We start from the raw sequence: 20,928 nt of genomic DNA on the forward strand, positions 1-20,928 counted from the left end.
GTTTAGAGACAATGAAAGTCGGGACCCCTTGAGTGTCCTATCAGCTGTGTAGGATATTACCTCATCTGCTGGGTCAACAATGAGAACTTGCTCTTCTGTTACGTTTTTTTCATTCATTTATGGAGCTGCTTGTTTAGCTTGATTCTTTGTAACTTTCCCTATTTAAGGCTTATTCCCAGCCATTCCAGTCTATGATTGCATTTTTGTTGTTATACTCTTGCATTATAGGTATATATGTGTGGTATATATGAATGTAAAATTACATCATTTGGCACTTTGGAAGTTACTGACAATATTGTATCTACCAATGAAATCTCTGTTGAAAACTCTCAGTGTTACGGCTTGGTATTTCTCCATGTGTACATGTGCTTCTGGTTAGAAATTACAGACTTCTTTTATCTGACTCTAAGGTGTGACCTTTAGCATTAGAGGTCTGTCCTTCATATCAACCAAATCTACAGGCCTCAGCTAAAACCTTTCTTTCTGTCTGTCTGCCTGTGTGTGTCTTCATTTTGGAATACCTTTTTGTGCATGACAGCAGAAAGAAAGGGAGGAGTGCTGAGTGCTGGCTGCCTGAAATCTTGCATCCTGCTATGTGATGCTCTTGGAAAGGGTACCTCTTCACCTTTTACTGACCCAATATATGAAACTCCGTGGAGCTATTCCCTGGGCTGCTCGGTGGGAAGGGGCAGAGGGGTGCTTGTGGAGAAGTTAACTGTACAACGAGGTAGTGGATGTGATTGTGTGTGATATTTCTGAGAGGTTTCTGGGAGGAGAGGTGGGAGTCATGCTGCAGCTTCTCTCTTTTAACAACCTGTGTGCTTATCAGGCAGGCACACTTAGGATAAAAAGTCCTAAAGCAGGAGTGAATGTCTAACTTGTATATTGGTGGCAATGTAGTGGGGGAATGTGATGCTGGGGATGAGTCTCATTCATAATAGCTGAGGCTTGAGAGGTCTGAGAGCGTTTCATCTCAACGCCTGGATGACCTGAAAGAGTACTGCTCCTACTCTGAAGCACGTGGGTTTTGTTCTTCTTCTGTTGTGGGATGAGATCTCCAGGTATGCAGTGAGCTTGTAGCTCTGTGTAGAGTCCTGTACGTTCAATGCAAGTTACTGCAAGTTCAATGGAGCTGTAGCATTTCTTTGATGTAGTGAATTTGGATGTCTGAATTTTAAGTACGAGTGGGAGAAGTGATTTAAACAAAATACTGTAGCCTGTGACCCACTGCTTTGCCAAACTTGATGTGAAAGACTTGCCCGTTTTGAATTCTAATGTGGAATCATTGCTAATTTATCTTTAGCATGGTGTTGTAAAACAACCTCCTCTTCACTTCACTGCAATATTTGGAGTGCAGTATCTGCCAGTCAGTTGTATCTACAAGTATCCTCTCCAGGCTTAATGAAACCTTGGTGAAATTTTTCACTGCTTAAATGGAAGCTTTGCAACTAGACTTTGTTATGAACAAAAAATGCAGGCCACTAATTCATTAATATCCATAAACTTTTCAGCTGAGTCTTGATTTAGTTTATGAAAGATTATGAATGTCACAGGCTTCCAAGATTTTCATACAAAACCTCAGTGAAACACAATAGTTCTGGTAAGGTTTCACTTTGGAATTTAACTCTGAAATGAACCAATGTGATTTTGAATGGAAAGAAAAGAAGATATTACATGTGTGAACTTCTATACAGGAAGAGTGATCCCTATTATCAGACTCTTTAGGCAGTTTTATGTAGTGCTGTTACTCTGCTAGATGTCCAAGGGGCTGAGGGAGTACCAGTCTTGTGCTGGAGCCTTATCTTTATTTCCAGGTTGCCTTTTTTGTCTTCAAAGCCCGCAGATCTTTCACACCAGCTCGAGAAAGACCATTACCTTTCCTAGGTTTTTACCATCCTCCCCACAAGAGGCTTCTGATTTAGCAAACTTATTAGTGACATCCAGGCTATCTCTACACTAGCCTTTAACAAAAATGACAGCCCAACTGATCTTATTTCACACCAAACAAGTGGTGTTAATCCAGGCAACAAACACAGGTGATAACAGAGATAAAGTTTGGTGGTATCAGCAATGTTTTTGATAGGACATAGAGCAAGAGCCCTTCTCTTCACCTCCTCTTTTGCGTGCTCTTAGCCTCTGCCCTCAAAACAAGTGCAATTTGTCTTTGGTGAAGCTGCTTCTAGAAAGAACTCTTCTCAGTGTGACAGCATGAGACAGGTCGGAAATGTGGCTTCCAGCTCTGGCTTCCAGGCTAAATTATGACCATTGCAACTATCATGGTTGCAGGATGATAGTGCCACTGCATATACCATGGCTTCTATGCCCAGGTGCTCTTCTGCCTTGGCATGTTATGTTTTGGCAAATAGCTTCCCTCTGTGGGTGGGCATGCAAAGGACTCCTGGTACAGTTAAACCAGCTATAGCTTTTGACTAAATAACTTGGAGATGTACCAGACGGGTAAGCTTTGTTATGGGTGTTTTACATATAGTAGGCCAACTTGTCTGTGTTGGTGGTAGAAACAATGAAGGTAAATACCCAAATGTGCCATGCCTTGCTGAAGCAAAGGAGAAGCTGAGTAAAAAAGTTGAGAAAATCTAGGCTACGGCAATCCAAGACAGAGTCATGTTTGTTCCTGGCGAAAAGAGTACAGATCTATGTTGAGGGGCATGAAAATATCATTAGGAGTAGAAGAGGGATGCCGTTAAAAAGAATCTATTTAATCTACTTGTTCTCTGCATATTCTGAAGTCATTACACTCTCATTTACCGGAAAAAGGCACAGTATTGTTGTTAACTCAGTTGTTAGAGTGGAATGGTCTAATAGTCTTGTTTCTAGGTATCATGAATGGCGTAGTCAGGAGACCAGCACAAAAATGGAAGATCTAACTGGTGCACTTATGCAGAATCTTTACTAGTGATGGTAAAAATAGAAAAAGAGAAAAGATCCTAATCAGACTTTCTAATCACAGGTCATATTTTGAGAGATTATATACCTAGGGGAAAAAGCATCTTTTTTTCTCTTAAATGTGACATTTTTTAGCTGGATACAATTGAGAAGGAATGGAATGTACAACATTCACAATGTCCTTTTACAATAATTTTTTTTCTAAGTCTGCCCTTTAAAGGCTATACAGACACGAGTGGAGACCAACACCACTTGAATATCTCTCTTTAACTGGCTGAGAGAGCTCTAAAAATAAACAGAGAGATACGGTGGGAAGATGAAACTAGAGGACACAGTTACATGTCTTACCAAAAGCCAACAACCAGCCTGTGCTGTCTTTTTCCATGGGATTCCTCATGTGAATAAAGAAAGCTAAAGGAAAAGTGAGAAGATTAAGTTTGGGGAGTATCAAAACCAGACAAGTCAGTTTTCAAAGGGTGGAAGATCATGGCAGTTCTTGTATGATTTCTGTCTTTGTAAAAGTATGAAAACTAAAGCAGTATAATGAGTATAAGAGGCAGAGTGGAGAGGTTTTCTTAGCCAGAGAAACAGGTCTGGCCAAGGATATGTGTTTAAAAATGCTGTATGGAAGCTGTGGTCATCTGACATGTTTGAATGTTAGTGTTATATGCTAGCAAGTACTGAGAGTGGGCTCAGCATGAGGCTAGTTAATGACCTATCATCCCTATTGGGGACCCAGAAGTTCTCCACTGATAAACTCCAAGTCCTTTGGCCTTTTACTGCTGTCCTCTTCCTAGTCACAAGGTTCAAATGTTTACTGTTAGGAAACTTCTCTCCCCAGCCTAGTGTTTGAAAGGGGCTGAAGCAGGCCCCAAAAACTAAGTGGAGGGAAGGCCCTCCAGACCTTGAGTAGCTTGCTGATCTGTAGTGCTTAGCATTTGGGGTAATCAATCCAGTGCATTCTTGTTATGTTAATAGCTTCCTGCTGAGTTGAGTCATCTTGATGTTCATTAGTTTGCCCTGGATTTGCTTTTTGTTTGGAATAGCTTTTAGTGAAAAATAAAGTTAGTTTTAGTTTAATAGAGAGCTGAAAAACTATCTGTTGGGCCTGACAATATCTTGGGGGAGGGAGAAGAAATTAAAAAAAAAAAAAAAAAAAAAGACTAATATGCTGTCTTAGTGGCTGCTGTGGTTTCCATGGTGTTCAGCTGGTAGAAGAGAGTTGCAGTTTATTAAAACTTTAGAGATTGTCTTCTCCGAATTGCAACCTCTAACGGAGGACAATACATCATTCTTTTTACCTCTTCACTCAGTGAATGTAATTATACCTCTAAGAGACCTTTTTTTGTCCTGACCAAGCAGAATGGAAAGTAGAACGGGAATGACATCAACAAGACGTGCCGAAAATGGGCCATCAAGAATACAGGGGTTGTATTCGCTCAGAGCAACAGGGTAATCCAGGTGTGGAACAGCATTACGTGCTGTCTCGGAGGCACACAGTTCGCCGTGCCTGCAGTTCTTCAGGTGAACCCCGACCCGAAGACGAGCGCTGCCCGTCCTCGCCCGACCCGAGGGGACCGCGGCCGGTCCCGGGGCCGTTCCCGCGGGGCTGGGGCGGCGCGGGGGGAGCTGGCCAGGGTGCTGAGCCGCGGGCAGCGGGGCCTGCCTCGCCGGGACCCCCGCTGCCGTCCGCCGAGTGCCCCGGCGAGCTCCGCTGGGAGACGGCCGGGCCGGGCCGGGGCACCGGAGCGCCTCAGCAGCAGCGTAGACTGACCGGTTTTCACGGGTGACCCTGCCCGGAGCAGGGAGGTGGGCTAGGTCGCCTGAATTGTGCGGTGCTGGAACCGAGGGAAGCACCAGGTCGGTGAAAAAAGACGTGCCTCTGCGTGAAATTAGTTTTGTGCTGTGGTGCCTTTCGGTAGGCTTGCAGTTGCCTCAGTCTGCGCAATTTGACTGGACTTAAGATTCTCAGATTCTGATGTGTGCGCTGCGCTGCGGAGAGGGACTTCGGTCTTAGCCTGGGTTTGGTCCCCGAAGCCTAGCCTCCCTGTTTTGCTGTGTTCTCAGTGGAGCAGCTAGCCCCAAACGAACTTTTGTGTAGGCCGGCAACAAACAACACTTTCTGTTTGCTTTTTGGGGAACCTACACCCTTATATAATGAAATGACACTTTCCCCCATTTTAATCTTCTATTACTAAGTGTTTTATTATTGATATAGAAACATTAGCTGTTTATTCAGATAGGTTTATGATAAGTTATTCAAACAAGATCATGAGTTACTGTCATGCCTCTATGTGAAAATACATTTTAAGGAGTTTAGTTTTCATTACTGGAAAAAATAAATAGCTTGTGGAAGCGTCATTGATTCTGTAACTGTAACAGCTTTTCCCCTCTGCCTCCCTGGATTTCTAAACTTCTGTTTTCATAACCTTTAGACATGACATTACGTGGTGCTGCACTTTCCTCTAATTGCTTCCTTGCTTGGTAAACATTCCTTTTTAAACACTTTGGTAGTCAGTCATTATATGTAAATCCTGTTATGCTGCTAACCACCTTTTTTACTTTTCAGCAAGGTCTTTTAACCTTGGCTCTACATTTCTGCAGAAGGGCTGCCCTAAAGAAACATAGTACTCTAAATGAAGACCTATACCCTTGTTTTATGTGCAGTCGTTAAAATCCCTTGTGTTGTTTTCTTTTCTTTGCATGCTATTATTTGCTTTTCAACTCTTACACGTCAACTTTTCTTGTGTTGTTAGTTACATGAACCAACTCACATGCCATCTAGGTTTGTGGATGAAAGATAGGCTTAAGATGTAAGATACAGATTGATGCAGGCTGCTGACCTGGCCCACATATAATGGCTCTTTGGAGCTGGGTACATTTATTGATTCCTCAGACTGCTGCTTATTTCTTAGTGTATCTTATGTGTTTGGTTTGACTGTGTGCTGTGGGAAGGGAAAAAATGTGGTTTTTCACTTCTCGGGATTCATGCCATTGTTTCATCCAATTCAGTAGTGCATTTAAATGAACCCACTGTATTTGTAAGATGATATTACGTGTTGATTTTTTTTTTTAAATGTTTCTGGGTAGCCCAATATCATAAGGCTTTTTCATCCAATCACTACTGATAAACTATTCTAAACACCTAGAAACACTAGAGCCCCTAAAATGTTTCCTAGCTAACCTTTCTGTGTTGTGGTTTCCTTTGCTGTTTGTCTACATTTACCTAATTGGAATCAGAAGGAATTATTTGGTTTTTAGCATATGAGAGATCAGTAAATAAAGCTGCATCTATATTGTAAAATTTGGAATTTTCAAAGTCTAAAATTTGTCTTAAAATAGTTAGATATTTCCTCCTTATCTGTAAGTGGAGCTTTCTTAAGAGGCTTAATTTTTCTCATTAATAGAGAAGGCAAAAAAAATCTTCAAGTATTAAAAAAAGTCAGCAGTCCTTCCATGCTGCCAGAAACCACTCTCAGTGTTTAAACTCCACTCAAACTCTAACTGCAAATTTCCTAGAGAGATCAATCCTTGCTAGTTGTCTTTGATGTCTTTTTAACTAGTGATTCTCAACAGACGTCACTAAGTCTTCTGAACTGTTAAGAGGTAAAGCAAAGGCAAGAAACATTTTTTTTTATTAGTGGATCTTTTCTTTGTAGAAGCTTATTGTTTAATATACTAGCTAAATGGAAGTGTATTGCTTTTAAGACAGCCTAAAAAAATAAAAGTCAAAGCTTTAAACTTCAGTATCTATCATGTGATAACTAAATCCATATTTTGATGCCTGTATAAGTTGATTGATTTCCTTTGCTGCAGCTCCTTATTCATATCGGTGGGATCAGAGGCCCCTCAGGAATTCAGAGAGCCATTCCTTTGTTTAAGTGTTATTGTCTTCTACACAAGTAGAATTGGAAGCCCTTTGTATTTTTTACGAGCTGAAACTAACCTTATTTATTGCACATACCATGTGCTACTAATAAGATATTAGAGAACTTTGTGTTTCTATAGGTGGATGAGCTTTTTAGTAAATCAGCCGCATACGTGCAGATGGGTCTCCTGACACCCTCTTCATAGCCCTCCTGCGTGCTGTCTTTCCTACCCCCACCCACGTTCAGTGCAGGCTATTGTTGCATTTCACAATTATTTGTATTCTGCTCATGCAACTGTAGAAACATTCATCCTGCATCAGTTCTGCAGGGTTAGGATTGATCTTAAAATGCTTAGGAACTGTGTGTTTGATTGTGGATTGGTCCTGGCAATAACCTTGCACATACATGAAACGCTGTTGAGAAATCCTTTGTAAAGCTGGGAAAATGAGTGAGTAGTACCCCTTACTGAACAATAATTCGTCTTGCAAAATTTCCAAGTATTTTCCTATCTTTGCTGGCTGTGTATTGTCCCATGCTCTCACAAGAGAATAATTCAACATGAGAGTACATTGTCTACTTATTCCTACAACAGGCATAAGCAAGCAGATACCCTGCAATTTTCCCTATTCTGTTTTGGTTTCAGCTTGTTACTGTTATTCCATCCTGAAATTGCTGAGGGAGAAAGTACAGTCAGAGTTGGAGGAGTTTGTCACTGGGCAATCATATTATTTGTTTTCTGTCTACATTTCTCTAACTGGAATATAACAGTTATTTAACAAAAACTTTTGTGCATAAAAGTTAAAACGTGCCTATATACAGTAACTTCCTCAGCGAGGAAATTGTGCGCTGCAATGCAGGAAATTAATTAAAAAGTTTATACTGCATTTTCCCAGGCCTGAAGAATAACTCATTAAACACTCATAAAATAGTAACTACTCCTGCTGTTTAATAGACATGCATGACATTAAAAAAAGTAGGTTTTCCCCATGAAGTGATGATTTGTGCTTACCCTTGTTTCCATGAAACATCTAGTCAAAACTCAAAAACGTTTCAGTGCACTTTTTTTGACATAAGCTTAGAGCATTGTATCAATGCAGCCCTGGCATATACAGTTTGATATACTTAGCTTTCTCTCTTCTGCTCAGACTTGGAGCAGGTTAAGAAAGGAACAGGGAAAAAGTGGAGGATGGGCAAACAATTCAAAAGCAGCATCTGAAAGTTAGGTCTCTAAGCCCAAAAGATAAGGGGTTGCTGCTAAGCATTCAGCACAGTGCAGTATTAAATAACCACTGGGATACCTGCTGTGTCTGCATGTCTTTCTGCCATAGAGTGCCAGTTAACTGGGAGGTGAATTGCTGCCTGGTGTGTAAATGCTGTACAGTTTGAGCATATAAATCTGAGTCAGTTGAAATCTAAGTGGGAGGGTGTTGTGTACCTACGTCCGGAGGCGCTGGCAAAGCAGAGCAGGGCTGAGAATCCCACACAATGGATTGTGTTTTCCTCTAAGCTTGTCGTGGCATCTGGTGATGTCAGGTGGCCAGGTAAAAGGAAGGATCTGCTGAGTGTTTCTGTGGCTGTTGGCAGAGCTTAGTGATTTGACCTATGAATCAAAGCTTATCCTTCTTATCACACAGAACTCAAAAAAGAAAAAAATCAAGTGAGTTATTCAAGCGTATGAGAAGGTGGATAGGGGAGCCAACAGTGGCAGTTATTTACAAATTTTGGTCAAACTGTTTCTCAAAGAACATGTGCATTATTATTTGTACAGTTTACGTAGGACTGGGTTGCTCCATGGAACATCTAAATGCAGCTATTTGGAGGGAAGCTCAAGTCCTTCCTGAGGCCTCCCTGTTGTGGAAATGTTGAGAGGTGTAACATCTTCCAGAATAAGAGACACCCTCCCTACCCTCAGTAGGCTGAGTTTCTTTTTTTCCTTTTTATAGTTTTTAATCCAAAGTTTTGGGGTCCTAATGCATTGAAGGTCATAAAGTTTGGATCCAGAAATCTTCTAGAACTTTGTAATTTCCCACCCTTTAATGTCTCTTTGTCTTATAAAGAACTCCCTTCACATTCCCAGAGCATTCACTGTTTGAAATACTGTTTATAATATACCATCAATAGTCTGTTTTCTAAAATAAACCGTTACAATCTCCAAATGTGTTTTTTTGTTTTGTTTTGTTTTTAAATAATCCCTACACTGTGCTATCCTGGCTATAAGAAGGCTGATTCCATTGAATGAAATGCCACAGTAGCAATTTGAAATGTTCTTTTAATTCATGGCAAGTACTCACTTGCAATGACTTCATGCTGGGTGGAAAGCTATTAAGAGAGCACACCGTTTTGAAGTTCCTACTTAAAGTACAGCTTGAACTAAAAGTGACTGCCAGCTAGTTCCTGGTACTCTACATTTTTTTGTGAATATGCAAGTATGTTGCAAAGTGTTCTTTCTTTTGTGTGTGGTTGCTCTGCAGTTAATATCCCATGTATCCTTTTGGATAGAAGAGGGTTTCCTGCAGCCGCAGACCACTGCGTTCAGTCTCCTAAGTGGTCTTTTGCCATCCTGTGTCCCTGTATAAATACTTCATGAGATAGTTTCCATGAGCTTGAATGCTTAATTCCACTTCAATCCTTGATAAAGACACTGCTGTCATGACTGAGACGTGCTTGCATGGTACTACAGAGAAGCTTGCCCCACCTGGACCACTTCTCTTATGTGCATGCAGTGAGCTTCAGGTTTCAAAATTTGTTAGTTGGCAGTGCCTCTGTAAAGCAAGGAAACTATTAAAAAGAAAAAAAAGAAACTGAAGAAGGTCGCTGGAGGTTCATTTTAAGATCTCTTTCTTATCTCTTAGAGGGATTTTATAGTCACTGTCACAGTTTCTTCCTGTCATAATTGCTTTGTAATCAAATATTGGGGTTTGGTGGTATCCAAGTCCAGAATTTGAAAAACCATGCTCAGCTTATTTATTGATATTCGTAATTATCATACACAAAAAGGACAGTGTGCTACATACGTGGGATCAGTCTGGCAGGGGCTCTATTCTGATCTGTTCCACAAAATAACTGTAAGTACGCTTATACCTATCCCTCTGCTTTGTGACAGCATTACCACAGAGGCAAAGTTTTCGGCTTGCTTCCTGCTTAACATTTCACACATTATTTCACATATTAGTGGAATATAGAGAATTTTGTATGAGTTATAGCTAACACACAGATTTAGCAAGTCTCAGTGGAACATACATTGTGATTCTGACAGATTCTGCACATGCGAAATATAGCTTTCAACAGTTTCACTAATTTGCTTTTGTAATACAGCTTTGCATGAACACAAAATTATATGGCATTCAGTAAATCTGCCACTAAAGTATTGGTGTGGTTTCTTGATATGTTAAAATGCATGCATCTTCCAGCCCACAACATTCTCTCAAGATTTATGATATAGGTAAGATTTTCTCCCTTTCCAGCTCTTGGACAGTTTCATTCTCATCCATGTTTCTTCTGTTTCTCTATACAGAATTGGGTTCTAAATTACTTTTAAAATTTTACGTGCGTTTCAGACTTTGTACAGTTATTTGAATCAGTAACTACAAACAGAAAGGCCAGGCTGAAAATAGGTTTATAATACAAAAAGCCTGAAGTCATGAATTACTACGTGCAAGACCTTTTAGATAACAGTGCACCCAGTTTTAAAGGTAATCTTCCTGAAAAAGAAGTCCATATTTTGTTTTTCAAAATTTTCATTTTTCACTTGAAAACCCCCAAACCCTAACCCTAAGCATTTTTTTGGTGGAAACAGTTATTTTCCCAAGAAAATAATAATTACTTCTAAAGGATAGAAAGCAGAAGGTCAGTTGTCTCCCTGTGGTGGCATAGTGTAGGAGGTGGACAGAAAAGTCCTCTCTCTTTCAGGAGGAGCACCTCCTCCTGATCTCCATGATGTTTATTACCTTACTGTCTCAATAGTCACTCCTTGCTCTGGGCTCCTGTACCCCGGTCAGGGCAGGTTTGGAGCGGTTTGGTGGAGAGGAGTGAGTGAAATGCAGGGAACCAGAGCCACCCTCCACATTCCCCTATGGAGAATATGCCATCCCTGACACTGATGTTTTTTGGAGCCAGTTGCCGTCAAGCTGTCATGTCTTGACAGCTCTGTAGGAGGAACAAAAGGCCCATCAGACCGAAGATGATTTGTAAACAATGAAGGAGGAGCATTTGCCACCCTGCCATGTCTGACAGTGTAAAAAACCAAGACTACGTTACCTGTGGCTGACACGCAGAGAGCTATCCTTCAAAGTGTCAGCTGCATCCTTATGCAAAGGTGCAAGAAAATGTTTTATTAAGAGCTGAATTTGGCTTCTTGTTAACTCTCAGGGTTTTGCTGGCTCCTTAGGAAAATCAGTAGAACAACGCCCTTCTCATCAGGATGCTGCCTTCTCAAAAGGGACAGTAAAATCGCAGCATCTCTTGCAAATTCAAAATGCTTATTTAAAAAACCATTTTTTTCTAATTTACGTTTTCAGTATTTTCAGTGTTTGTGACATCTTCGGCATTAAATCAGAGGCCGAATGCTGTAATTTTTCCTGTTTTCCCAGTAAGAACTTGGTTGCTGATTAAAGTCTTTGGCAGGGAGTGGGCAACAATTAATGCATTAACAACCTAACAATGAAATCAAAGTGAATTAGAGCAGCATTATCTCAAATAAATTATATTTTGTTAGTACTGTGTAATGTTCTTTTAACTGATGACAAGGATTTATTTCTACTTAGATGAATGATGAAACTAATCAGTGAATTGCTGGATAGACGCTTTGTTAAATTAGTCCCATATTCAATTGGGAGTCTTTAATCTATTGTTTTGTGTGCTTATTTGTCATTGAATTCTCAGGGGAATATGCAGGTGGTTCTTTCATTTACATGAATATGAACTGGAACATCTTTATTGATTATCACTGGAGTTTCATTGTTTTAGCCAGGGAGAATGAGACAACGGGCCTACCATCTTTGGTTTTGTTTGGAGATGCCTTTTAAAAACCACCTTACAAAATCCTTTTTAAAGTTATTTGAAGCTTACTTTTAAAGGGAATTTATCCCTCTTATTTCCAATATGCAAGGTGGTTTTAGTTAATAGTATTTTCAAATTCTGTGGTAATAATTGCTTAAAAATGGGGATGAGTTGGTCATTTGTTTTTAAATTTTCTCTATTACACTAGATCAAATGATGCTGCACTATTTTTTCTACTCTACCCACAAGACTCTGGCTGTTCATTAAAATTTTATGAATGAAGAAAATAACAAATGTGTTGACAATGAAAATAACACTTTCAGGAAGCTAATATTAATGGAATGCTTTTGTTACAACTTTACAGGCCAAAGCTAGCATTTGTTAGGCCAGCTTACAACTGAGTTTTTTGTGAGCATTTAGCATAAGTGACAGCTGGGTTCCCACAACGTGAGAACTTTATATGCTGTTAACTATGAACTGACAATTTGCCTAGCAAAGAGTTATGCTGTGGGAGGTAAAGAAGGAAAGCATGAGAAGGTTTTTGTAAGTCCTGTGAAGCGTATTTTGCCAGTAATAGAAACCTAGAAGCAAACTTGGGTTTACTATATCGTATTATCTCCAAATAGCACCATCACCTTAAAAATATAACACTCTTGATTCAAAATTGCCTTGTACTGAAACTACAAGTAATGCCTAAGTCTATTTTACAAAAAGGTAAAACCAGTTTAACCCTGGAGCAAATTGTAGCATTGTTCTAACCCCTTCAACCCCAACATAACATTAAAAAAAATCTGAAGGCAGATCACCCACACCATGAAGATAGCATAAGATCACTTGGCATGAGGAAACAAATCATTATTGGAGTCCCTCTTTGATGTTTTTTACCCTTAGAGGAAAAAAATAACTCCAGGTTTTGATAGTTAATTATTAAATTCAACTCCACAGTGCATACCGTGACACGCCAGCAGTAGGAACAGCTAGAAGATGCAGGGAAACATCTTGAAAGCCCAGGGGTGATGTGGAAAGCTAGTAACAAGCTGAGTAATTCTGCTGTGTTAGGGCTGGAACTACCTTCTGGTTAATTGTGTTGCCATTTTGCTTAAGCTATTTCCGCCTCCTATTTTGGGCAGTCCAAAGGCAGGCATGAGTTGAATGCTTATGGGAAGTCACAGAAGGAAGCCCACAGCATTTTAGCTTTGAAGAGCCTCTAAGTGCCTGTATCTGTGCTGTCTGTCCCACGAGCATCCTTTGGGTGTGGAGGGGAGGGAAGTGTGCCATCGCACTAATGTCCTGCAGCGGGTTGGGTATGCTGCTGCTAACTAGATTACAGGATGGTGATATCCTAACAATTTCAAAGCCGAAGAGCCTGTTCCTTTGAAAGAGGGAAAAGATAAATGCCTTTCGTAGAGAGGAAAAGGGGCCATACGTTTCATAGTTGCTCATGGGTAACACTTGAGTTTAAGACTTGCGTGATTCGTGTATGACCAGGCAGTTTGTTTGGATGGGGGCTCAGGGCAGAGTTCCTGAAAAGCCCCTGCAGTCTCAGCAACAATACAGATCTGTGATTTAAATGTTTGAAGAAAAGTCATGTGCAAGATAACAAATGCAGGTTTCTCCCAGGTCATCCTAAGCAGTTGCTCTTCGTTAAGCTCAAAACAGCTGAAATCCCACCAAGCAGCAGGGACACTTAATCCTTAGGCCTTTACAACCCCCCCGCCCCACCCTGTTATGGTACTGGAACTAGGTCTTTTGCATAATGTCTGTAGAAGGTTTGTAAGTATGGTCTTCTGGAAAATGCAATGGTTGAACATCTTAAGCTAAATGGTGGCATGTAGAGTCTGTCCGATGTGTGTGCCATGTCCTGAATTTTCAGTACTTGCTGGGGGAGGCAAAAGCTTCTGTGGGCTCTTGTGGGCATGGTGGCTTTTCAGAGAGAACTGTGTTCAGTCTGGTTTTCCTCCTATGTCCATAGAGTGAGTGGATTTCTTTGCAGGTTAGGCAGAGGGACAACCACCATGGTGAGTCTGTCTGCCCCTTCTACTTTCCTTTGGCTCCCTCAAATCACCCTGGCAGCCCTGATCTTGTTCTTTTGTTTGTTGGACTCTCTGAAAGACAAGAGTTTCAAAGCTTCACGTGCTTTTGGAAACAAAAGTATGTATGTAAATGACAACTAATATTATCATCTTTGAGTATAACAGGATATAAGCCTCCCTTGAAGGACAGCAAGTCATCTCAAGCAATATCAAAGGCTGTTTGCAACTCACAGAATTTTGAAGCAATCAGTAACTCCTAAACGTTTATTTTGTGGGTCTAAAGCCACTCAACGTGTGCTAAAGCCACAGAATTTATGTGACAGAGTGTCCACAACTGTTAAAAGCAAAAGTTAGTGGCTGCTGCCTTTGTCACAGCCTTGCCTTTGTATAACTAGCTGTCTTGGCAGAAGCTTTGATATATCTTGAATAAGAAAGGTACTGTTATTCGTAAAACATGTCTTCTACATTTCCTCTGATTCCCCTCCCTACCCCCCGGCCATGCCCCTCTTTACTGCATATGTGAGCTCTCATTTGGTCAGGGTCACCTTAGAGATGAGATGTCCTTTGAATTTCAAGATACGCTCCTAGTTCGATAACTGTGTAAATTAAAAAATGTTCTTGAGAAGGCAGATGCAGGATGAGAATGCAGCTGCATACTTAGTATTGCTCTCCTGTCCTATCACTGGGTTCCTAACAGTGGCCAGGCCTCAGGAAAGTGAAATTTATTTTTCTGCTTTAGCATATCTTAATCCAGAGTTAGGATAAGAAAAATGCTTTAATGTTTTTTATTAGAAAGGAGGTTGTGGCTTTATCCTAGCTGAATGGCATCTAGTTTGCTGAGAAAAGAAGATAAAGCAAATAAATCTAAGGAAGGAAAGAAATAAGACATTAGATATAAGTCCTAACAAGTATAGAGTTTGTGCTGTAATGCTGGGTCTGTTTCCTGGACCATGTACAGCATCACAATGCCTGGTGAATACATGCTGCAATGTTAGACGTTGCTCTGTACATGTAAGTGAGGACAAGTGCTGCCACCGTTCTACCTTGTCCTCCTGGAGAGGAGAATTGTTTTGCGATGCATCCTGTCACCGTGGCATTTGCATTCTTGGAGGCACGTGCAGCAACTTCTGTTTCTGCTGCCAAGTCAGGTTTTGACAGGTTTGATAAATAAAAAAACCCTGCACAGTTTTTTGCATGAGGAGAATATTAACTCTGGTATTGCAGACAAATTCCATTCTATAACGAAATCACACTGCTTTAAATTCACATGTCTTTTCACCACCTTTTTTTTTTTTTTTTTATTTGCTGGGCTGTACTGATGCACTGTGTGCTGTTTAAATGACTGTCCTGACCTCACTAAAGGTGAATGACTTGGGGCTGACAGGAAGATATCCCACCCGTAGTTTTGAGAGTCTCTGGAATGAAGAAGACTATACAGATCTAATTTATTACTGTGTTTGATGTCTAGGATAGCATGACAATTTGACCTTGCACTTTTATGCCCTGCTAAGTGGCTACAAGAGCTCCTCAGTTAAAATGATCCCTTTCTAATTTTAATTTATGCTGTGTCTGGGCAGCTGAGTGTTTAAGGAGCTGTTGTCAAGCTCTAAATATCTTTGCCTAAGGCTTTGGAGTGACCTGTCCCAGCGACACAGCCATGGAGGGAGGCAGGGTGACTCCTGATCCCAGCGCCGTTCTGTCATCACCTCGTTCCCTGTTCCTTCCTTTTTTTCCCAGCGCTCTCTTTTGTATATCAGCTCAGGAAGGTCACTTTCATGGATTTTTTTTTTTTTTTTTTTTTCTTTTCTTTTTCTCCCTGCTTGTCTTATTTCCTCTGTGTCCTTGCAGCTTGGCTAGAAGGCTCATTCTGACCTGACTGCCTGGCTTGGTCAGTATCTGCGTAAGTACTTTAGGCAGTTTTGTTTTTTAGAGATGTTGTTATCTTCTGTATCACATTTGCTGTGTCCTGGTTTGGGGAGTGGGGATAAGAACTGTCCTGTGTCTACTTACCAGCTAATTTCTGTACTTGTTTCCAACACCCCCCCCACCCCCCCCCACCCCACCCCCCCCCAGCTCTTAATTCACCCTTTTCTTTCATCACTTTGAGCCCTGCCAGCTCCCCGGGTTCTCCATGAGCGGCTGCTACAAAGATGTGTGTGTTCTCTTCTGTAAAACTGGTCCTTGTTTTGTGTTGCTAGGCTACTCCCTTCCAGCTGCCACTGAAGAAATGCTCCGTGGTGGGAAACGGTGGAATCCTGAAAAAGAGCGGCTGCGGCAAACAAATAGATCAAGCAGATTTTGTCATGCGGTAAGACAGAAATCTCAATGACACATTGTCTCCCCTTCCCCTGCGAAGTCTTGGACTTTTCAAAGCTATTCAGTTGAGATTAATCAATTATAATTTGCCTTGTTTCCCCAACCCCCACCACTTTGCAGGATGCTTTACACAAGTGATTTGGGTGAAAGTTGAGGAGAGGCAATGGAGTTTGGACTGGCTTCTGCAAATGGGTGTGTAGTGTGGGGGCAATCTGTAGATGGATAGATTGAGGTTGTGACATTGTGCAGCATCACAGAGAGGGACTGAAGAGCTGCTTTTCTCTTTAATTGTGCAATCTTAGGCAGGGTCTCATCCTGCAATGTGCTCTGTCCTTTGCAACTCTAAATGCTGTCATATGCAACCCACTGAACTCAAGATGAGTAGGTACTGATTTATGGGGCAAGGCTTAAGTAGTAAGTTGGAACAAGCTAAAATGTTCCTGTTTTTTTCTTCCCTCAAGATTGAATTCTGGCTGACTGTCTGAGGAAAGGCCAAACCTCTTTCCTTGATGCAAGGTTTTTGAGATTCCTCACATCTCCTTTTGCTCCAGCCTTCCTGAAGTTATAAGAACTTGTCAGGAGGGATGTTGAACTAGCTACTGCTTTTGTGATTGAATTTGGCACTTTCTAGGTCTGCATTCTTCAAGGAAGAAAGACAGACATTAGTTCCTCCCTGTTAAACATGAGCAAGAAAAACATTGTGGGGGAGAAACTGGAGGAATGCTCCTAAAGAGATGAGAAATGAAGTTTCTTTGGGTTTTGAGGTGGATGCATAATGAACACCCACTTTAGCAAGTCTCCTTATTAGATCCTGATGGCTTATTATAAAGCCATACAAATTTGCTGCAAACCAAACTGTAATTTATGGTTTGCATCTCAAGGACCAAAAATGCCTTCAATGTTAAAGCAAAGAAATGCAACAAACTAAAGGCAAAAGGAAACGTATACTTAGAGCATTCACAGAAGATGTAAGGCACAGGGGGAGAGAGGCAGTGTGCTGATTGCCATTACTGCAAAACTCCTTAGGTGTTCCACAGACTAAATATAAGAAACTGCAGGGTATATACTGTGGTAATATTATCTAGATGCAATGGGAAATTGAAATGCTGCAGGAGCAAACAGTTACAAAAACAATAGAAACTTTTTTGAAAAAAACAGCAGTTGTTATAGCTTGATCAGAAAAATCCTTTTCTCTCCAGGGAGGGTAAAGCAACCATTATCTGTACAGAAGTTATTTTGAATTGGAAATAAGTGATGGGGAGAATCCTGCAAAAATCCCAGTAGCTGCCTGCAGGCTGTATTGTATTAGTGATGTGCAGTCATATTTATGGAAAATGTTTCAGTTCTTTTGGGTTAGAAACTAATACACCACTGGGAGAAAATATTTTTATAGCAGGTGGAAGACAGGATTTAGTTGATCTTTTCTAAATCTGATTTCTATAATCTAAGAGCTGAGAGAAAGAGCACAGTAGTGACTTGCATAACGTCTTTTTTTTTTTTTTTTTTTTTAAAGAAATTTGTGTAATATCTTTAAAGTATTTCCGCAGTGTGAAATGTCATGCCAGGTTTTTCCCTTGTTCTTTTCTTCCATTCACATGGTTTTTGATTTCACTTACGTGTGTTTCCGTAAGGTCTGTCATATGACTGCAGCCATCTTCTCTGATATATTGTAATCACTGAGGTTAATTAATGAGTTTAAACTCATCTCGTTGCTGAGCATCTTCTACACACACAGTTGTACCAACATAGAGATTAAAAGAGCAGCAGTTTTCAGCCCCTAAGGCATAGCACACTGCATCTGCAATGAAAAAGGTGCATGGCATATAGTCTACTTGTTTAGGTAGTGTGGTTATAATAGGCTCTTCTTCTGATACCTGGCTGGTTTTCAAGTTTGTAATCCTTATTTCTAAGAAAAAATTTTGATTTGCCCCCTCCTTTCCTGCTAATGCTTATCTTAAGACGGAATTGTTGGGTGCTAAACCCTAAGCAATGTTTTTGTCTGTATTTTGACAGAAGACACACATTTTCTTGGCATTAGATTTTGAAGAAATATTTCTACATCTCACAATTCTCCCTTTCCCCCAACCACTTTCCATGGCTTTGCTGTGGTTTGTACATCTCCCAGAGAGAGGGTTTCTCTTTGTAAAATATCAGGGGATTGTGAGGAGTTCTCTGAGCTGTTTGCTGGTGAAGTGATTCCAAAACTAGAAGCAACTTGTCACTATTTCGAGTTGACTAGTGGCTGTCCTGGTTTGGGGAGGCCAGGCTGTTATCTTTTAATCACGCTGTGCCATGCCATCTGGCCATACCAGCCCAGGTGGAGCTGGGGAGGTTAAATGTGGTGGCACTTTGGGGCTTGTAGACAAGCAGAGAAATGTGGCTTTCAGCCGCCTTATGCAATTATTGTATTGACGTTGGCCAAGGTGCCACAAAGGAATAAAAATGAATGTCTGCAATTACATGTTAAATTCATATTAGTCCCTAGTGTTTAGTATATGTGCACATATAACATTCTAAAATAGCTAGATAGTCACATACATCTACCAAATGCACACACATCAGCCAAGTTGCCTGGATTTTCTGCACCTGTGGGACATGGACTTCTGGCTGGGCCAAACCCAGAAGAGCCATTTCTGCCCACTGAGGGTTGAAGGATCCCTCATTTTACCCTTGCGGCTGTTTCTGCCTGTTGAGTTGGAAGGTCTCAGATGTGAAAAAGGCACACATGGACTGTTGTACCTGTTGACGATTTCCAAGCCCCGCCCTGCCAAAGGCTGGGTCTAAGTCATATTGGTCTTCTACGTAGAAGGCCAATATGTTCCACTCTTCTAGTTAGGCTTGTGTCAAAAATGCTGGCCTGAAACGCTCTCCTGGTACTTCCTTCTTTCCTGCACATTCATGTACTTATTCCTCAGTATGAAGAGCAAGGGTAAGATAATTAAAAAGAAGTTTCTTAGGATGAGTCTTTTGTTTCTTGGTGCGTTCCTCATCTGCACAACACTCGCCACTCTGCTGACCTGTACAAGAAAATAATCTGAAAGGCCAAGAAGTTTCTGTCAACCAACTGATTTCTTCCAGTTTCTTCTGCATACTCAGGCCATTTCTTAATATTTTATGCAGAACAAGGTGAGAGTGAGACTTGCTGATGAAAGGAATTAGATGTGTTTAAATAATGCATCTGGGACTGGCTTGTGAAAGAAATTTCATTATTGAGATGTTAGGATGATAAAAACTAGGGAGATATCTTTGTCCTTCATAGTGCTTTTAAATAAACTTCAACCAAAAATGGCTTCTTAAAAGCTTGCCCTATGAGTTTGTGTTTATTCAAATCGGAGAGCATTAAACTCTAATCTGCCAGAGGTCATTTATGCCGCCTCTCTGCTCTGAGGCAAACCACCTATTTATCTTGCTTCACAAATATTTGTTTGACCTGCCATTGAAAACTGCTGCTGAGAGGGTTTCTACAACCTCTCCAAATGGTATTAATCTGATTAATTTTTATCCTACCCCGTGCAGGAAGCAACCTATTGCTGCCTTTAGGTATTTATTTATTTAATTTTATATAAACCTTTTTCAATTTTTAAGGTTTTATCATTCTTTATGTCTGGGAATTAAGTTTCCCCTGTGCTTCTAGTCTTTCTTTTTTCTTTTTTTTCCTCAATGATTGCAATTTCTGAAACCTCTTATTTTGATTTCTCTTTTCTGGCTTCTTTTTAAGTTGTCTAGCTTATCTTAAATTGCGGTAGTCCAAACTAGAAGCTGTTTCCTACCTGAGATCTCAATACATTGTGCACATCTTAACAAATATAGTAATGAAAAGGAGAAAATGTTTCTGGAGATTTTATTTTTCTTGGTGAACGTGGCTGAATTCTGCTATGTTCCATATAGGTGGGACTTTGCTGTCCTCCTTGGCATTCCCGGATGATGCGAATTTAAGAATATGGTTTTGAGAGCTGGTATTTGTATGCAAATACATGCAAATTAGGACCACTGTGGTTTTTTTCTTAGGGAATGTGGGATGTTTTGCATTAACCAACATCTCAGGGAGTGTATACCATGTGCACACTAGTGCCCTCTTCGGGCACTGGCACTGCACAAAGCAGTGACATGTGGAGGTGCAGCCAGGAATTTGTGCAGCCTGGTTTGCTGCACTTTGCTGTCGCAAGCACCTAGATCCTTTCTCGGAACGCTGCAGAAGTCAGCAAAAATGCCAAAGGAGGCAGCGACTACTGTGGAAGCGAGGGCTTTCCTTGTGACGAGACTGACTTTCCCAGCGCGGCGGAAGCATATGGGACTCAAGGGTTTCATGACTGACCCTGGCTGCCTGGAAGACGCGTGCTGAAGTGGCGTGCGACAGAGAGTTTAATGGAGAAGATGGTGAGGAAAACGATGGAGCTCTTCACAGGTGTAAGACCAGCAGCAAAGGAACCCATGTCTCCCTGGTACCGGGAGGAGAAGTCGTGAATGTGAAACAACTCCTCTCTGTGCCACTGGCCACCCTCTTCCAGTGCTGGGCCCTTGTCATCCGTGGGAGTGGGTGTCTGCAGAACTGGAAGCAACCAGGAGCTGCTTGATGCTCTTCTTTAGGGTCAGCGTTTGCTGAGCATGCGCTGTCGCTGGGAGCAGGAAGAGGCAGGGGCTGGCGCCCGAGCGTGCCCCTCACCTTTCCTTACCTCGTGCGCTCTGCCTCTGTGCAGCGCTTTTTCGGTGTGCTGCAGAAAAACAATGATACCAGCACGTGAAAATGGGGATGTCTTAAAAGTTGGAGGGCAAATTTGGCTGTGGAAGAGCCCAAAACTTTTTAAAAA

At 41.1% G+C, this 20,928-nt stretch overlaps 1 protein-coding gene across 2 annotated transcripts in view; it reads left to right on the forward strand.

The window, feature by feature from the left end:
• The window catches only part of ST8SIA1 (ST8 alpha-N-acetyl-neuraminide alpha-2,8-sialyltransferase 1), a 139,997-nt gene that overhangs the window by 51,763 nt on the left and 67,306 nt on the right, over window positions 1-20,928 (forward strand). For both annotated transcript variants that reach the window (XM_075051427.1, XM_075051428.1), the window contains exon 3: window positions 16,003-16,112. In XM_075051427.1, coding sequence (XP_074907528.1) covers window positions 16,003-16,112 — 110 coding nt within the window. The remainder of the gene's footprint in view (window positions 1-16,002; window positions 16,113-20,928) is intronic.

The sequence above is a fragment of the Buteo buteo genome, chromosome 19 (assembly GCF_964188355.1).
Source record: "Buteo buteo chromosome 19, bButBut1.hap1.1, whole genome shotgun sequence".
Classification (NCBI taxonomy): domain Eukaryota; kingdom Metazoa; phylum Chordata; class Aves; order Accipitriformes; family Accipitridae; genus Buteo; species Buteo buteo.